Source organism: Protobothrops mucrosquamatus, unplaced genomic scaffold (assembly GCF_001527695.2).
Source record: "Protobothrops mucrosquamatus isolate PMUCROS unplaced genomic scaffold, P.Mucros_1.0 scaffold1675, whole genome shotgun sequence".
Lineage (NCBI taxonomy): Eukaryota > Metazoa > Chordata > Lepidosauria > Squamata > Viperidae > Protobothrops > Protobothrops mucrosquamatus.
Genome location: NW_015387831.1, coordinates 1 through 17534, shown reverse-complemented (window position 1 = coordinate 17534; position 17534 = coordinate 1). Strand labels below are relative to the sequence as shown.

The 17534-nt window shown below is 36.2% G+C and overlaps 1 protein-coding gene across 1 annotated transcript in view; it reads left to right on the top strand.

Moving 5' to 3' along the window:
* The window catches only part of LOC107293618 (dynein heavy chain 9, axonemal), an 80332-nt gene extending 65446 nt beyond the window's left edge, over positions 1-14886 (top strand). The window contains exons 36-40 of the mRNA XM_015822772.1: positions 2325-2498; positions 5436-5643; positions 12624-12789; positions 13650-13752; positions 14516-14886. Of these exons, the coding sequence (XP_015678258.1) occupies positions 2325-2498; positions 5436-5643; positions 12624-12789; positions 13650-13752; positions 14516-14809 (945 nt within the window). The 3' untranslated portion in view covers positions 14810-14886. The remainder of the gene's footprint in view (positions 1-2324; positions 2499-5435; positions 5644-12623; positions 12790-13649; positions 13753-14515) is intronic.
* Positions 14887-17534: the final 2648 nt, after the last annotated feature.

Genomic DNA, 17534 nt, shown 5'->3' with positions numbered 1-17534 from the left:
CGCGCAAGGCCGGTGCCACTCAGTCTGGTCCCGGGCAGCTTTTGCAAATGCCCGGGACTCTTGCAACGTCCCGAGCCTGCTTTTGCAGGCTCAGGACACAACATATATTGTATATGTAAATGAGCTATCATAGGGTAACAACAAAAAAGGACTCCGTACAAACTCGCCTCATCTCCAACACAGGTTTTTCCTATAGCAAGCTTCCTTAACCTAGTTATCTTCCAGACAGCCAGGCTAGCTGAAGAATTATAGAAATTAAGGGCTATAATGGAAGGTTGCTTCCCTATAGCATCAGTTCATTTGTTCATCTGTATTAATCAAGGTTTGAGAAATAGAATGTAGGTGTGAACTGATCCTTTGAACTCTGGACAATCAATGAACAACAAGAAAACAGTTACATAGTGATTTACAAAGTCTTCAGATTAAAGTAGCAGAGCTTTTTTTTGAATATATGCTAGCCAAAGAGCAACAGGACAAGTAATGTCTCTTCCACAATATTCTGGGTAGCAAGTAGCTCAACTTTTGAACTACACACAATTTTGACCTATGTGTTTGTGAAGATATCTCTAGTAGAGTGCCTTGCTGTGAAGGGCTTGTGGAAAGTCATGTCCTTCTTCTATGCAGAAGTCAATTATTCTAATTTGTACATTGCTGTAGAATTTCTCAACAGATCATGGTATTGACAGCTGTGTACAAGCACAAAAATATGGCTAAACCCAAGTTTTTTGTTTTACCCATTGAAATGAAAATATTCCTTGATTGCTGGAAGAAGATTTTACTAGCATAGCTTGGTGTTAGCCCTAGACTTTCTTCACTCAGCCAACTGAATTGTCTGATTATTTGTTTGTTTGTTTGCCATCCATCTTACCACAGGATAACTCTATACATGTGCGGTAAAATCTGCACTCTTGAACTAGATGTCTTCCATCATATAGGCCTGCTTGTTTAGGAATTTATAAAATTGCCTACATAAAATTGGGGAGAAATATAGAAGTGTACCGTATGTGTCCTACTTCAGCATAAAATGATAAGTGTTATTAATTAAACCTAGACAGAAGTAACTTTTTCTGGGGAGAAGACTATTGAATTTATAGCATAATATACATATTATATATCAGTGATGGCAAACCTTTTAGAGACTGAGTGCCCAAAAACTGACCCCGCCCACGCTCCACCCCCATCCCCATACCCACCTGCCCGAAGGCCACTCACCGGCTCCAGGGCTCGCCGCAGATCACCCAGGCAGCCCAGCAGCGCTATGGCAGTCACGTCCTCTGCCCACATCCAGCAGCATCAACTGTGCACGATGGGGTATGAGGGCAGTCTTGTCTATGCTGCCTGGCTGCCATGTCCTTGGCTGCGCTGCTCCATGTGGGCCACGCTCAGGGGCAACTCTCCTTCATGGGGGCTGCTGGAGAGGAGGGGGTCGCGGGGGAAGGCGAGGCTGGGGCAATGGCACATGTGCCCACAGAGAGGGCTCCGAGTGCCGCCTCTGGCACCCGTGCCATAGGTTTGCCACCACTGTTATATATATTACATATCTATGGGTAAAATGTGGATCATAGGAACTGAAACACCAATGCAGTCTTAGCTAATGTTAAAAAAAATTAAGCAAGGATAAGTGTATATTTAGGAGATTCATCAGTATTGTGGTCTAGACTGAAAAGTAAAAAAAAATAATCCTAAGAAGTTAGTGGCAAAACACTTATACTTTGTTGTCTAGAAAACTGCATGGCTCTGTCCAGGTAGTCATCATCAATATAAAGCAAGACTTGAGGAAATCATCATCTTTACAGTTCTGTACAAATAAGGAACTAGTAGCATTAACCTTCCAATAGAGTCTTGTCCTCTGTCTGATATCTAGAGGACTTCAAAGTACCATGCTTTCTTGTAAGAAACAAAGGAAGCTATCTGTTGCTTTTGCTGCACAAGCCACTCTCATCATGGACTCTTTTCCTGCTATATCTTTATCTCATTCATCATCCAGAATATTATCTTCTCCCACTTCCTCTGTCTTCTTGGATCTTCCAATTTCACATCTATGTCCCCAGAATGTCCTCTATTGTGTATTATTCTTTTAAAAGCCAGTGCTTTAGGGCATCCACAGAGAGGTCAGAAAAATCAGAACTCAAAGGGATCCTGCAAAGATCCATGCCCAAACTTAGAATAATAAGTAAATATCCAATACTTCTCAAACAAATTGTAAGTAGGATTTAACTCTCAAATAATAACTCACTGGATTGCCTTTCAGCATTTATTAGAAGAATATATCAAACAAAAATTATGTATTCATTAACACTAACTTTCTCTATTTATTTTGGAAGCTTGTAGACTATAGAGTTGAATTCAGTAAATGGTGGGTGACTGAATTCAAGACCATCAAGTTTCCTTCCCAAGGAACAGTTTTTGACTTTTATATTGATTCGGAAACAAAAAAAATTGAACCTTGGTCCAAGCTGATCCCCAAATTCGAATTTGATCGAGAAATACCATTACAGGTGAGTAATACATTTATGTGTGTGTGAGAGACAAAGAATGTTAGAGGCACAAACATAGTCAGAAAAGAATGTGTGAGAAATCAGTCTCCAAATTAATTATTTTATTTGTAAGTTATTTTTGAAGCCCGTCTTTACACTGAGAAGCATCGTTGTCTATTTTTGAACACATACTAATAAGCTGCTAGGATTTAGAGATCTGAATTTTATCATAAGAGAGAGACAGAGTGTACCTGAAAGAAAACCTGTAGTCTTTGAACTTAGTGTGGTATGTGATTTTATTAATTTTTATGTATGTACTTTTTTTGTCTAATTGTATTAAAATGTGATTGTAATCACAGGTTCTGACTTATTCTAGTGGAAACATATGCAATAGGGGCCAAATTTGGCAAGAAAACAGCAATTGCTCCATTTTCATCATTATTAGTACCAGAAATAGGTATGTCATTCTTTCTAGGAATGCTATTTCAAAGAAAACCCACTGTATTCCAGTTTTTAAATACATGCTCCTCTTCCTCTTCCTCCTCTGCTCATACCGGTATTCATTTTTGCCATCCACATTTTTGTACCATGTACTGCACAAAGAAATATAATGATGATAATGAAGCAATTGCTGTTTTCTTGCCAAATTTGGCCCCATTTGCATATGTTTCCATTAGATTTGGTCTTTTGAAGGTTGGATTGTTCACTAGGAATCATCAGGATAGTTTTAACCTCCTTCCATGTGACATTGGTATTATTATTAATCAAATTTATCACGTATTAATATTTATAATATATTTATTTAAATGTATAATTATAGTGTGAATGCATGCCTTAAACTAGAAAAATGTGGGAGGCCTGCTGCCTTTTTTACATACCAGTTTCCTAAGCTACAGAAAACACTGGGCAAGGATGGTGTTATACATCTTCCGTGCTCCATGCAGCAGCATCTGCTTCTTTCTGGAGCAGTGATATCTTGAACTGTTGTTTTTCTGCTTGAAGCTCTTCAGTTGCTACGAGTTAATGCTGACTCTCAAGTTGGTGACAGGAGAAGAATAATGCTGGCATGATTTAGGGAGGCAAAAAAGCAAACCAGCCCATCCAGCGGACCAGGATACCTTCGAGACCGCCTTCTGCCACAGATTACCTCCCATCGGCCAGTACGCTCCCACAGGGTGGGTCTCCTCAGGGTGCCGTTGGCCAGACAGTGCCGGCTGGCGACCCCAAGGGGGAGGGCCTTCTCTGTGGGAGCTCCCACCCTCTGGAATGAGCTGCCCCCAGAGATCAGGGTGATCCCTGATNGGCCTAGGGTAATTTTTAAGAGGGGTTTTTAGAGGGGTTTTTAATAATATTTTAAATTAGACAAGTTAAATATTTCATTTTAATTAATTTTAAATTTTGTGATGTTATTGGTGTTTTTAATTGATTGTCAGCCGCCCTGAGTCCGCAAGGAGAAGGGCGGGATATAAATTCGAACAATAAATAAATAAAATAAATAAATTCTGAGACTTTTTGCAATTTTGACAGCGAGGGAGAGGTTTTGTAATTTGGCCAGTTTTAACTGAAAAGTCTTTACAGGCATCATAGTCTGATTCCACTCTCCATTTCCATTTGTGTCTTGATGATAATAAGAATGCAACTGCAGTGATCCCATCTCCAGTCATTTTCTGGAGGATCACTGTAAACTTTGGAAATTCTATTAGATGCAGCCATTACATAATATTTTGTTGAAAATTACCACTGTTATTATTGTGAGAGAAAGTCTGCAGCAGTGGTTACCACACCTGGGTAAATTACCCAAAATTGGATAAAAGTGTTTTTTCTTTGGGTAATGAAATACAAATCCATCACTTTTTAAGAAGAGACTGGACAGCCATTTATCTGAAATGGTATAGGGTTTCTTGCCTGAGCAGGGGGTTAGACTAGATGACCTCCAAGGTCCCTTCCAACTCTATTGTTGTTGTTGTTGTTGTTATTATTATTATTATTATTAAGTCACAACAGGGACATTTAAATAAAGACTTTTCATAAATAGTTTGGGGTATGAAAGAAACAGTTTGGGAAGTACTGGTCTAGGCTAGGGGACACTGTATACTTTCTCTTGAGTTAGAGGAAGCATCACTTGCACAATTTAATTGGTAAATCAAAACTTTAAAAATGTAAAAAGGCTTGGCCGTGCCAGTCAAATAAAAAGAATACTAAGTAGAAGAAACCTATGGCTAAATGGATAGAAACAGCCTGTATGTTCCTTATCCTAATTCTGAACTTGCTATCTAGTGGCATCATATCACTGGACCTCAAGCCTGATTCTTAGGTCAGTCTTTGGAGAATGACAGAAAATATGTCAAAGAAGACATAAAAGTAGTCCTTGACTTATGACTGTTCGTTTAACCACAGTTCAAAGTTATGATAGCCTTGAAAAAAGCTTGTGGTCTGTCCTTGGAGTTACGACCATTGTACCACCTGCTAGATCACATGATTGAAATTCAAGCGCTTAGCAACCAGCTTACATTTATGATGGTTGCAGTGTCTGGTGCTTATGTGATCGTGATTTGTGACCTTCCCAGTCAGTTTCTGACAAGCAAAGTCAATCGGGGAAGCCAGATTCATTTAACAACCATATGATTCACTTAGCATCCGCATAATTGGTTTAATGACTGCAGTAAAAATGGTTGTAAAATTGGACCTGGTCACATGTTTATTTGCATAATGACTGCATTGCTTAGCGGCAGAAATTCCAGAGCCATTTGTGGTTGTAATACAGGACTACCTGTAATACAGGACTACCTGTATTCCGTACTTTGAATATGACTGAATCTATTTAAATATAAGCGGAGTATAAGAACAATTGCTCATGGGATATTGTCATGCAATGCCACTTACTGCGCAGCCCTGCCTTACCTCTCTGCCTGGAGATGTTCTGAGTCTCCTAGTAAATGCCTCTCATATCCCTTTCAGGCCTGTCTAGTACATACCAATGAAACTATCCGGCTGCGCTATTTTATGGATCATCTCTTGGAGAGACACAGACCTGTCATGCTGGTGGGAAATGCAGGCACGGGAAAGTCTGTGATTGTCGGCGATAAGTTGTCTTTCCTGGATTCCGAGCAGTACCTGGTGAAGAATGTTCCTTTTAATTACTACACTACCTCTGCCATGTTACAAGGTAAACTGCTAGTTGAAGTGGGGGAGAACGGGACAAATTTGGCAAGGCAATTATTTAGATAGGAAAGAAATGTGCTAAGAGGTGTTGAAGACATCAAAAGAAAAAAATAAGAATCCAAGGTGATATAAAAATCATCACTGGTATAGATCCTACTTTAAAAGAATTACAAAACCCATAAAATAGAACTTAATTATTTAAACTCATAGGAAAATGGAGTCCGTTATTTAATTGCCAAACATAGGACCCTAATTCAGATAATACATTACAGCAGAAGGTACAAATTCATAAATTGTGGGCGCTTGTAGCACTACAAGTAAATTTCTATGGCTTGCAACAATACTTTGTAGGTACTGATCTTGGAAAAAAATACATGCTAACCTAGTAGCTAAACCAAATATAGGTCTTCTGGTTAATAATTTGTTCCATACAGTATTAACCTTGTGAACTCTAAAGCTTCCTCTTTCCGTTATATTCAAGATGGACAGTAATTAATATTTGTATGTTACTTATATGTAAGGGTGTAGGTCTATACATGTGTGGTATATAGTATGTTTAAATGTGTGTTATGTATGTGTACACTTTGAGAGCAAGCAACTAAATTTCACTTTAATGTGTGTCATTAAAGGCTACGTACCTACGTACCTACCTACACACCTACCTACCTACCTACCTACACACCCACCATCTATCTATCTATCTATCTATCTATCTATCTATCTATCTATCTATCTATCTATCTATCTATCTATCTATCTATCTATCTATCTATCTATCTATCTATCTATCTATCTAATTCTGTCAGCTAACAACTGGCTTTGTTTTGCAACTCTGTTTCACAGTAAACGTTTTATTCGATTAAACTGTGTTTAATGCCACACTATGGTGCAACCATCATAAATATGAGTCAGTTGCCAAACATCTGAATTTTAATCACATGACCATGCAGATGCTGCAGTGGTTGTACGTATGAAAAATGGTCATAAGTCATTTTTTCAGTGTTGCTGTACTTCGAATGTCACTAAACAAACTGTTGTAAGTTGAGGACTATCTGTATATGAAAAGGCTTCAGTGTTTTATCCTTAAGCTAATGAACTTCATGCAGCACATGTGACATTTGGGTTTTGAGACTCTTGCACTGCTCTCTGAGTCTGAAGAAAGCTTAAATTGCAACAAACTAAAATTATAGCTCTTAAAATAATTTTTAATGTGGCAAAGAATTATCTGGGTCATTTAGACCATCATGGCCTAAACAAGAAAGGGCAAAGATAAATATTTTTTTTCAATTTGGTTTTGATAGTGGAGCAGATAATAGTTTTAGCTTTCTGAAATATGCCTTTCATCTTCCTAAGGTCACTAGTACTGTAGATGCATTTTCTCTGTACTGATGTTATAAAGTTGAACTTCTTCCAAGAAAATATGGTTCTATCAGTGCTTCATCTGATTTATCAATATTCAGAGTATTGTCTTCAGTAGTAGCTCAGTAGACCTCTTGACTGAACCAGCCAGTTTCTTAATGTGTTTGAAGGACTTCTCCGTGTTCTTTAATATCCAAGCACAGGTCATGTCAGTTCGATCCACTTTGCTGTGATTTTGCTTTAAATTTGAAAATCTGTTGTTATCTATTTCAGTGCCAGGGTGCTTAAAGTGTTCATCCTTTGAACAAAGGATTTCTCCTGGGAAAATGGGGAAACATCCTTATAACCTTTTCTGTGGCAATCATTTTATCAATATAGTGTTCAAAATGAACATATTTATGAGGCTTTTATCTATAATTGAAATTGCTTTAATATTTGAGCATGAGCAATTCAAAATTTATGCAGCAGCAGCAGAAGAAAGAGTTCCACGTAGAATTGTTTTGCAAAGGAGAATGCTGCAGGCAAATTGTCAGTTCCTGCAGTTTCTGCCATTCCTTAATCATCCCAGCTACAATCTGGTTACAGTTGAATAAATGTCATAGATTAACCTTACTTGAATTGATGCCCTCCAGATAGATTGTATTTCTGTAATTCCATCCAACATTTTCATGTTGAAGTCTGTCATTCTGAGGATTGTAAAGAGAGGTCTGTAACACAGAGAGTGATCTTTGTTGTTTATCTAGAAAATTGGGGCCTGTAGGAATAAATACAGGTATGCCATTTTACTGTTCAGTTTCTGAACTAAATGCTTCATTTAGACTTTTGGTCAGGTTGGTAATTTATTTTGTAATGCTGTCCTATTTTGAAGCCTTTTTTTGCCTCTTGCATCTCCCACAATTTGTAGATAATCTATATAAGCCACTATTGTGAGACATTTCACAACATATAGTACCCATTGATCCACATGTTTTCTATGTAGACATTAGATTTAAATGTTGTGCACGACGAACCAGAAAAGACATTTTCACCCTAACACAATTAATAGTGCCCTGACAAAATATATCTAAGAAAACAAAATCAGTTTGGAGAATAGAATTTGTATGGCAATCATAACACGTAAGGGGGTGCTTTTAGTAATCTTTTGGTGTATATCTTCTATTCAATATCTACTCTAAGTCAATCTTCAACGAGGCACTGGAGAACATCGATGCTGGCATCAAAGTAAACGGTGTTTGGATCAACAACTTAAGATATGCTGACGATACAGTTCTGCTTTCCAGTAAGCATGAAGACCTTCAGCTCCTCATCAACAGAGTCACAGAAATATCTGAAAAATACAGCTTGAAGCTTAACACCTCAAAAACCAAGATCATGGTCATCAGCAAACAACCTGTTAATTTACCACCAATAAATTCAGAAGGAATACCACTAGAAAAAGTTGAAAGGATCACACACCTTGGTTCTAATTTACATGAAAGCTGGGACATGACCGTTGACGTAAAGACAAGGATAGAAAAAGCCCGAACAGCATTCTTCAAAATGAAAAAGGTCTTCTGCAATCACGACATAAACCTAAGACTGAAAATCAGGCTTGTCAGATGCTATATTTTTTCTATCCTGCTCTATGGAGTAGAGAGTTGGTCTCTGACAGAAGGCCACCTGAAGAGACTAGAAGCATTTGAAATGTGGATTTACAGGCGGCTGTTACGTATAAGCTGGGTTGACAAGATCAGAAATGAGGAGGTGATTAGCCGCCTGGGAAAGCCAAGGGAAATCATCAAAACAATTAAAAAACGAAAATTAGAATATTTCAGACATGTGATGCGACACCCAGAAAAATACAGCATACTCCATTTAATCCTCCAGGGAAAGATTGAAGGCAAATGAGGTCCAGGCAGAAGAAGAACATCATGGCTTCAAAATCTAAGGGATTGGTTTGGACAAAACTCAGCAGCACTTTTTCGTGCGGCTGCTGATAAAAATAGGATCGCCAACATGATCGCCAACGTCCGATAACGGATAATGGCACAAGAAGAAGAAGATATCTTCTATATTTTAAGTCCCACTTTTACAGTTTAAATTCTTACAGTGCCTAATATAATCAGAAATTTTTGTGATTGCTTTAATTATCATGAGCCATCAAGTTGGTGTCATGTTTAGTAACAACCTAGATACTGTCTCTGGGATGAAATTTGGTTATTGTAGAAATTTGGTTCCTAATACATTAAGTATAGGAATAAACAATAGCCCAGAGCAGTACATTATGTGGTGCTTTTTAAATGAAGAAAAACCTGACCAGAGATGACTTTATGTGTTTGCAGGAGTATATGAGTTTGTACTACCTTGTACATGCTCAATTACCAAACAATTAAAAATCATATTCAGCAATATCAAGTCCTTATCTCATTTTTTAAAAGTTAGCTATAGTTAGCATTAGGGTTATTTGCAAACGTCGTTTAATCCAAACTGGCACTGAAAGGTTATTCTCTGACTTCCATGCACAGTTAAAGGTTAACCAGGACCCACAAACACAAATATGATCAATTCTTTATGCAGCAATTTTTCATTTCCATCCTCAATGGCTGTTAATAAGGCAAGTCTAAAATCTCTTGTGTTAAATAAGAGAGAATCTGTACAGTTTAATGTAAACCAGCTTTTGTAATTTAATATAAATTATGAATGGTTTGGAGTTAGCTTCAAAATTAATATGCTTCAATAATAAAAATAGATCACTCAAACTATTTTTGTAAGACCACCCTTTGCAATATCTAATATGGAAGTTTTTATGATTTTTTTCACGTTAACAAATTGAATGAATGAATTTCTGTATTTGTCCTGTTTTATGTCTACCTATAATGAAACCTGTTTGGCTTCATTAATATATTCATGAGCCAGTTTTGCAAATCTTTTACAGTCCTGATTAGTGAAAAAAATGGGCATGTATATCCATTGCTTCTAAGTTAGCATCACAGTACTGTTCATGTTTCTTTCCATGACTTTGGAACCTCTCCATCTAGCAGCATATAATTAAAAGGCAAAAGAGAATATTGAACTGAATGAAATATAATAAAGTAACTAATAACATTTCCCCTGTAACTATCAACCCTCAGAATTATACAAGATTTTACATCCTATATGGCTTCCATACATTAATTTGAACTAATAAGGCTTCCAAAGAATCATTATACTCTTGAATAATATTAAATTTATTTAAATATTTTCTAATTTTGAATTCCTCATTACGGCCCAATTTTTATATATATAAAACTATCTGTCTGTCTGTCTGTCTGTCTGTCTGTCTGTCTGTCTGTCTGTCTGTCTATCTATCTATCTATAAAACTATATATCTATATATATATCTATATACATAAAACTATATATCTAAAACTTACATTAATTTTGTTAGCTTTGTAAATTAATCTGCTCTTAGAAAATGTAGTAGATAGATTCTTATTTTTTATTTTTTTTGTTTTTCAGTATTTCGAGTTTTTATTTCACAAGTCACAAAATTTTTGCTTGCCATTTTGGAAATTCAGATACGTTTCTTATACTTTTAAACTTGGAAGGGTTTTTGTTAGCTCCTATAAATCTTATTATTAATAGTTGACTTTTGTTTAATATTTGAACCAGAAATTTCATCTTTTTTCGGTATTCCTTTCTAAACTGTACTATCTTCACCTGTAAACAATCCTCTTATAAATGCTTTCATTCTGTCATAGACCAGTGCATTCAATTATGTTTTGTTTAAATTAAGAGAGAGAGAGAGAGAGAGAGAGAGAGAGAGAGAGAGAGAGAGAGAGAGAGAGAGAGAGAGAGAGTGAGCGAGCCATATCTTCATCAGATTCAAAGGCATGAGTGCTGGATGGAAATAAAGCCATTGGGGGTAGCCCAATATAAAAAAGAGCATAGTGGCCTAGGAATAGAAATTGTATTTTTCCTAGATTTGGTATTGTCCTTCAGCCTTCTAAGTCAGCACTGTCTGCATCCACTGAATTTGGGGTTCAGTGATTAAAATTCTGTTCAACCCACTGGACTGTAGCTGAGAAAGTCTCTCTTACTTTTGTGTTTTAAAGAACGTCCTTGTTTGACCTTTCTTATAAGCAGCGGTGAAAGATGCTTGTTATATCGTTGCAACAGCACAAGGATCCGTGCTGGGTCTCTACATTTAAGTGACTTGGGTATTATGCCCATGCAAGCAAGTGTGAGTGGACAGATGCAGATAACTAAGTATTGGGAAAGGCAACACGGGAGGGCGATTTGTGTGACATTCAGGAGTTTTTACAGAATGTTTTTATTATCCATCGTGGTTATGATGCTTAGCAGACTTCCAGATACAATTAGCTGCCAAGCATAAGGTAAGTCAGGGAAAATCCTACAAAAGGCCACTGGGACTCCTTGCAAAGTTTCTTCATGTATCAAATTTACCCGTGGAGAATTCCACAGCCCATCAGCCTCTAGGAAACACAGCAGATGCTTAATAACTCTAAATACAGTGACTGTTTATTCCAGTCTAATTGGGATATGTGTATCTGTGCTAGACATGTGGCTTATGATATTATTGTGAGGCGCATTCTCAAATTAAAACACTGCTTTCACGAACATGTCATTTAATCTCTCTCAGTAATTGCATTTCAATTTGATGTATCTCTTCTACACTTGTTAAGACTCTAAAAGGGTTGTTTTCTATGTTAATTAAGCTCTAATTAAATGCTTATTTGAAAACCGTATCTCACTTCCAGAAATTTCAAAATTGTCATGGTGCTAGGTTGTTGAAAGGAGAATATTCTGCAGAAACAGAGGTGTCAGCTTTCACCCAGTGTTTTAAATTCTTTTATGCCCCAAGCTGTCAAAACCTGAGAAATCGGATACATTGCATGGATGCTAAATGCAAAGCAAAAAGCATTTTAATAACCTATAAATATATAATCAGTACAGTGAAAAGCAAATTGTAAATCTTTTTTAATTGTTTGCCTACATCATGAAATTCATTGTAAAGTACAAGATGCAGATATTTGAAAATATTTTATTCTTGCAGGATTGTTTCTAGCTGCAGTGTTTTACTAAAGTATAGCAGAAAATATAGTCTTCAGTTCTGTCTCCTCTTACTTGGAAATGGGACTCCTTACTTCTGAATAAATGTGTATAGGATTGTACTTTAAAAATCTTTGCTATTTTATGTATGTGAAGTGTACACACACACACACATATTTAATACACACACACACACATATATATATGTACACATATTATGTGTGTGTGTATGTCTGTATATATGCCACTACTGTATTTGTTCTTGCCCAAGTTTTTAAGCATCATAACCACAGATTTTTAGATTTGTGATGCATTTCCTGCAGTTCTTATATACAGTTGCAGTCTGCTAAACTGTATTTTATTAATCTATGATTCTGTTTTCATGGGCTTGTCTGCTGCTAAAAGTCTTCCTTTGTGAGGAATTATGTGATATGATCAATCATCATCATTAGGCTTGATACTGGCATGATTTTTCTTTGTTTATATTTCCATAGGTGCCTTATAGCTCAAGTAGATTAATTGGCAGCCTGACAATGCAATCCTTATATTAAGAAGTTTACTTTCTAAAAATTCTGAGCCTTTGTTTTCTCATAGCTGTGCTTGAGAAGCCACTGGAAAAAAAGGCTGGAAGGAATTATGGTCCTCCTGGAACAAAGAAACTCATCTATTTCATTGATGATATGAATATGCCTGAAGTTGATACCTATGGAACAGTTCAGCCTCATACACTGATCCGACAACATCTGGACTATGGGCATTGGTATGTTAGGGATGGATAAATTGGCCTATTTTTGATCTAGATCATGGCTTTACACTGAACTATATTTTGTTTCCACCCAATCTACATTAAAAACAAACAAACATAAAAAGAAACAAAAAATGTTCAGACTAGTTATGAGGCTAAGTTTGGGATGGATGATTTTGCTTCTGATTTGAATTACTGTTATATGAGTTTATTTATAGCGCCAGCCTGTTTTCTACCCTTATATATACATCCATGAGTAAGAATCATGTCACAATCTTTGGGCATCAATAAAATCTGATGGATACTCTAGCTAAGTTTGAACAGTACATTAATCCAAGCGATGTAGTCAGGTCCTATGGTATCAGCATTCATGAAGATTGAATTCTTCATACATCCTGTGATAAGCGTCTTTATTTAGTGCAAAACTCCCAGTATAACTTCTTGTTTTTATTCTAATCCTGCAGATTGTACAATGTGCAAGCCATCCTTTTCTTTCTTTTTTATTGGTATATACTGGTTTCTTTTTAATTCTTTTTTCCCTCAGTCTTTCTACCAGCTTTTCTCTTGAATGTAACTTGTGACTTTAATGAATTAGTCCCATCATGGATATGCATGATTTTAGAGGAATCACCATCATTATGGAATGCATTGATGTATTGGAAACATATGTGAATTCTAACCTCATCTAGTCCCCTCTGCCCTCAAATTGTACAGTCTCTGTTGGAATATTAATTGAAAACAGCTGGGATGCAGCAGGTGCCTAGTGCCCCCCTAACATGCTGCTTCAGTCTTGGCAATGTTTGGCAGGCATACTGCTGTTGTCACTAATAATCTGTGATTAGGATGATGCATTCTTTTTTCTTTTTCTGGCAAAGGTATGACAGGAACAAGCTGTCCCTGAAGGAAATCATGAATGTGCAATACGTGTCATGCATGAATCCCACTGCAGGCAGCTTTACTATCAACCCACGTTTGCAGGTATTGCTTCCTGATCTAGAACACTGCTGGTTTTGTTAATTACATTCATTTTTTTTCGTGCTTGATAAAATTGTGCCCAAGCAAAGAAAAGCTACAGGAATGCAACAGTTTATCTGTCACAAATCAAAACTAAAGGCTTGATAGGAGAGGAATGGGATGGAGTAGCCAGCAGAAATTAGTAACTGGTTTTCTGGAATGCGCATCCTTTATATAGAACTAATTCATTATTTTCTATATTGCTTTAATACATCAATGAACCATATCTCTGTGCCTCTGGTTTAGGTCAATTGGGATATGATTTTATAAGGTTCAAGAGAAGAATAAGATAACTGTATTTCAGTACCATGGACAGCAGCACACGGATTTTCCCCACTTAGTTCTTGTGATGAATGCAAAGTCCTCCTCACTGCAACTCCATCTCTAAGTGAGGTGGCCATGAAGCAAAATATTATGTGATTGCTCCACTTAGCAACAGGAGTCTCAGGTGCAGTTGTTAAGTAGATCACCTGTGGTCATTAAGCAAGAACATAACGTGACCATGACTTATGACCTCCTGCTATCTTCCTATTGAGTTTGCTTGTCAGAAGCTGGCTGAGAAGATTGCAAGTGGCAATGTGTGCCTATGGGACAGTTGTAAATGTGCAACGGTTGTCAAGTGCCAGAATTGCAATTATGTGAGCATAATAATATATATCATTTCTCTTCTATACAATCGCCTATTGATTTCTATTGTGTTTTGTTTTTTTATATTATGTTCTTGCAGCGCCACTTCTGTGTGTTTGCCCTCTCATTTCCTGGGTCAGATGCTCTTTCCACCATTTACAGTACCATCCTAACTCAGCATCTAAAATGGGGGAACTTCTCTGCAGCCTTACAGAAGTCATCACAGCAGTTAATACACCTGGCTCTTGCTCTGCACCTGAAAATAGCAGCCACATTCCTTCCAACAGCTATTAAATTTCACTATAACTTCAATCTTAGGGATTTATCCAATGTCTTCCAAGTAGGTTGCTTTCTCTTTGGGGAACTATTTATTATTTTGACTGTATTTGTTTAAGGAGGCTAGATTTTGCAAATTAAGTCAAATTATGTTGGCAGTGTACAACTGTATCCTCTCCTAGAGTCAGTTTGCAGTTTGGCAGAACAAAAGTAAAAAAAGTAAAAAGTAAAAAAAAAAAGAATGCAAGAACAAGAAACCAGTATGTTGTTTAAAAGGTCAGTTGCTTTTTCTGTTGTGTGTGTGTCTGTGTGTATTTGTGCTATTTGTTTTTGTCAATAAGGAAGAAGGCAGTCTTTCTAATTCATTTTACATATTGCACTAAGAATAATATGATTTCATTGTTGCTTGATTAGTATGATGTGTAATTCTGCTATTGTGGTTTATAAACCATCATTTTTGGCTTTTGTATCTACACAATTACACATTTTATGTTGTATTTCTAATAGGTATTAATTCAGTATATCATCAGCAGAATAGACAGTGAGATCTTATTCAAACTGCCTAGCATTATAAAAAGACATAGGATGATCAAACACCAGCTTATATACATCAGTTTTGAGAATAGGCTCTAGATAGCAATTGACTGGAGCAATTGATTGTAGATTATCAATGAGATTTAAAAGATGAACTATTATCGATATCCATTTAACCACAATTTTCAAACCTTGTGGAAATAAAAAATGGGGATATAATGGATTTTATCTATTGCAGTATATTTTTTTAAAGTTTCATTTTAAAACTTTACTGCAAAACCATATACAGGACCACAATTTCCATTCACCTCTTTCTTTCGATGAAACAAGAAATTTAACTTCTGTTGAGATTGATTTTTTTATCACAAAATAGGGTTGAACCAAGGCCTCTGTTCTATATTAGTTGGGTAGTTGTAATGTTTAGGATAAGTCTGGTCCCTTATTATTTCCATCTTTGACCTGTTTTACAGTAATGGGTGAGTTTTTAACCTGTACACTACTCAGACTCACTGTGAGTTGGGTGGCTTTATAAATTTGGTCTAGAAATGAATGAATGCACGAAAAAATAAATATTTCTGTGGTATCATATGCACATTGCAATATTATCAGTTCATGAAAGAAGTTCAGGCTTTTTCAATGATTTTATTGTTCTGTGGAATATGTGTTTCTTCTCCTTTTTATATAATAGTAATTATTTATTTTAAAACTTCTACACATCTTAGCTCTTTCTGAATTAACAAAAAATTCAATGGAGTCATGTTCTCTTTCACACCATTTAATAATGTAATTTATGACTGCCTAAACTGCAGCTTCTTTTAACACACTATGGATGATCTATTTTAAAACATGCACCATGCAACTTACTGAGAAACATAATTGATTATATTATGTATTGATTATCTTGTTTTCAATTAAAATAGAATGTGTGAAAAGCAGCCATAGACAGAAAAGCTAAACATAATTTCATGGGAGTTTAATTTATTCAGGAAGTATTTTAATTCAGTTTAGCAATTTTATTTACTGTCCAAGATTGTTATATGATACAAATATACATATGTAAATATGTAAAATTTAGAATATAATATGGCATTTAGAAAAATGTACTATCAGATACGCAGTAAAGTAGTTAACACATATAACAATACTAATGAATTACAGTAATTTGATTTGACAGTTCCAGCATTAAACCCACAGAAATTGCAACTAAGAAGAACTTAGCAACCTTTTGTTGTTGCTTTGAGTTACCCTGTGGTAAGATGAGCAGCCAATAAAATTTATAAACAAAACTTTTTAGATACAGATAGCCCTCGACTTACAACCACAATTGAGCCCCAAATTTCTGTTGCTAAATGAGACATTTGTTAAATGAGTTTTACCCTATTTTACGATCTTTCTTGCCACAGTTCTAAAGCGAATCACTACAATTGTTAAGTTAGTAACAATTGGCTTCCCCATTGACTTTGCTTGTCAGAATGTTGCAAAAGGAGACCATGTGACCCTGGGGACACTGCAGCCGTCATAAATATGAGTCAGTTGCCAAGTGTCTGAATTTTGATCATGTGACCATGGCGGTGCTGCAATGATCATAAGTGTGAAAAATGGTCATAAGTCACTTTTTTCAGTGCTGTTGTACTGTAACTTCAAACGGTCACTAAATGAACTGTTGTAAGTCGAGGACTATCTGTAGTTCAAGAGAACATTCTGCTATTAGAAAATATATTTTTCTCATCTGGCTAGTCCACTTGGCCAACTAATGTAGAATGCTAAGTTTAGTATATGAAACTGTGCCCATGTGGAACTGACTCTATTGATCCTTAAAATCAGTCATTGAGCAGCGTTACTATTATTTCCTCTTTGGAACCATAGCTAATATAAAACTGAATCTAGCTTGTGAGAAAGCTCATTGATACTGCCTCTTCACAGCTCACTGTATAATAGTTCTCTTGGTAGATTGGGGTCAGAAGACATGTTGTTTTATCTTCAAATAGACTTTTTCATATCCTTGTTGAAGCAGATACTGAGCTGAAAAGCTGAAAAAATGTAAAACCATATCTGTGCTCTTCTTCCAAGAAGAATAGAATTTGTCCATATGAATGAAAGAAGAGTTTTCTGTGCAATTTGTTTTTAACCAATACGGTAACAGCAAGATTGTGCATGTGTCTTTGTAGAAGGAAGATCAATTTCCAGGTGCTAAAGTGCATTTGGAACATAGCAAGGGACTTCAAATACTGCTATTAAAATATACTCTGAATTACTTTTAATGGTCTCAAAACTGCACTCTTTGCTTTTAAAGAGTTTTACTTTTTTCA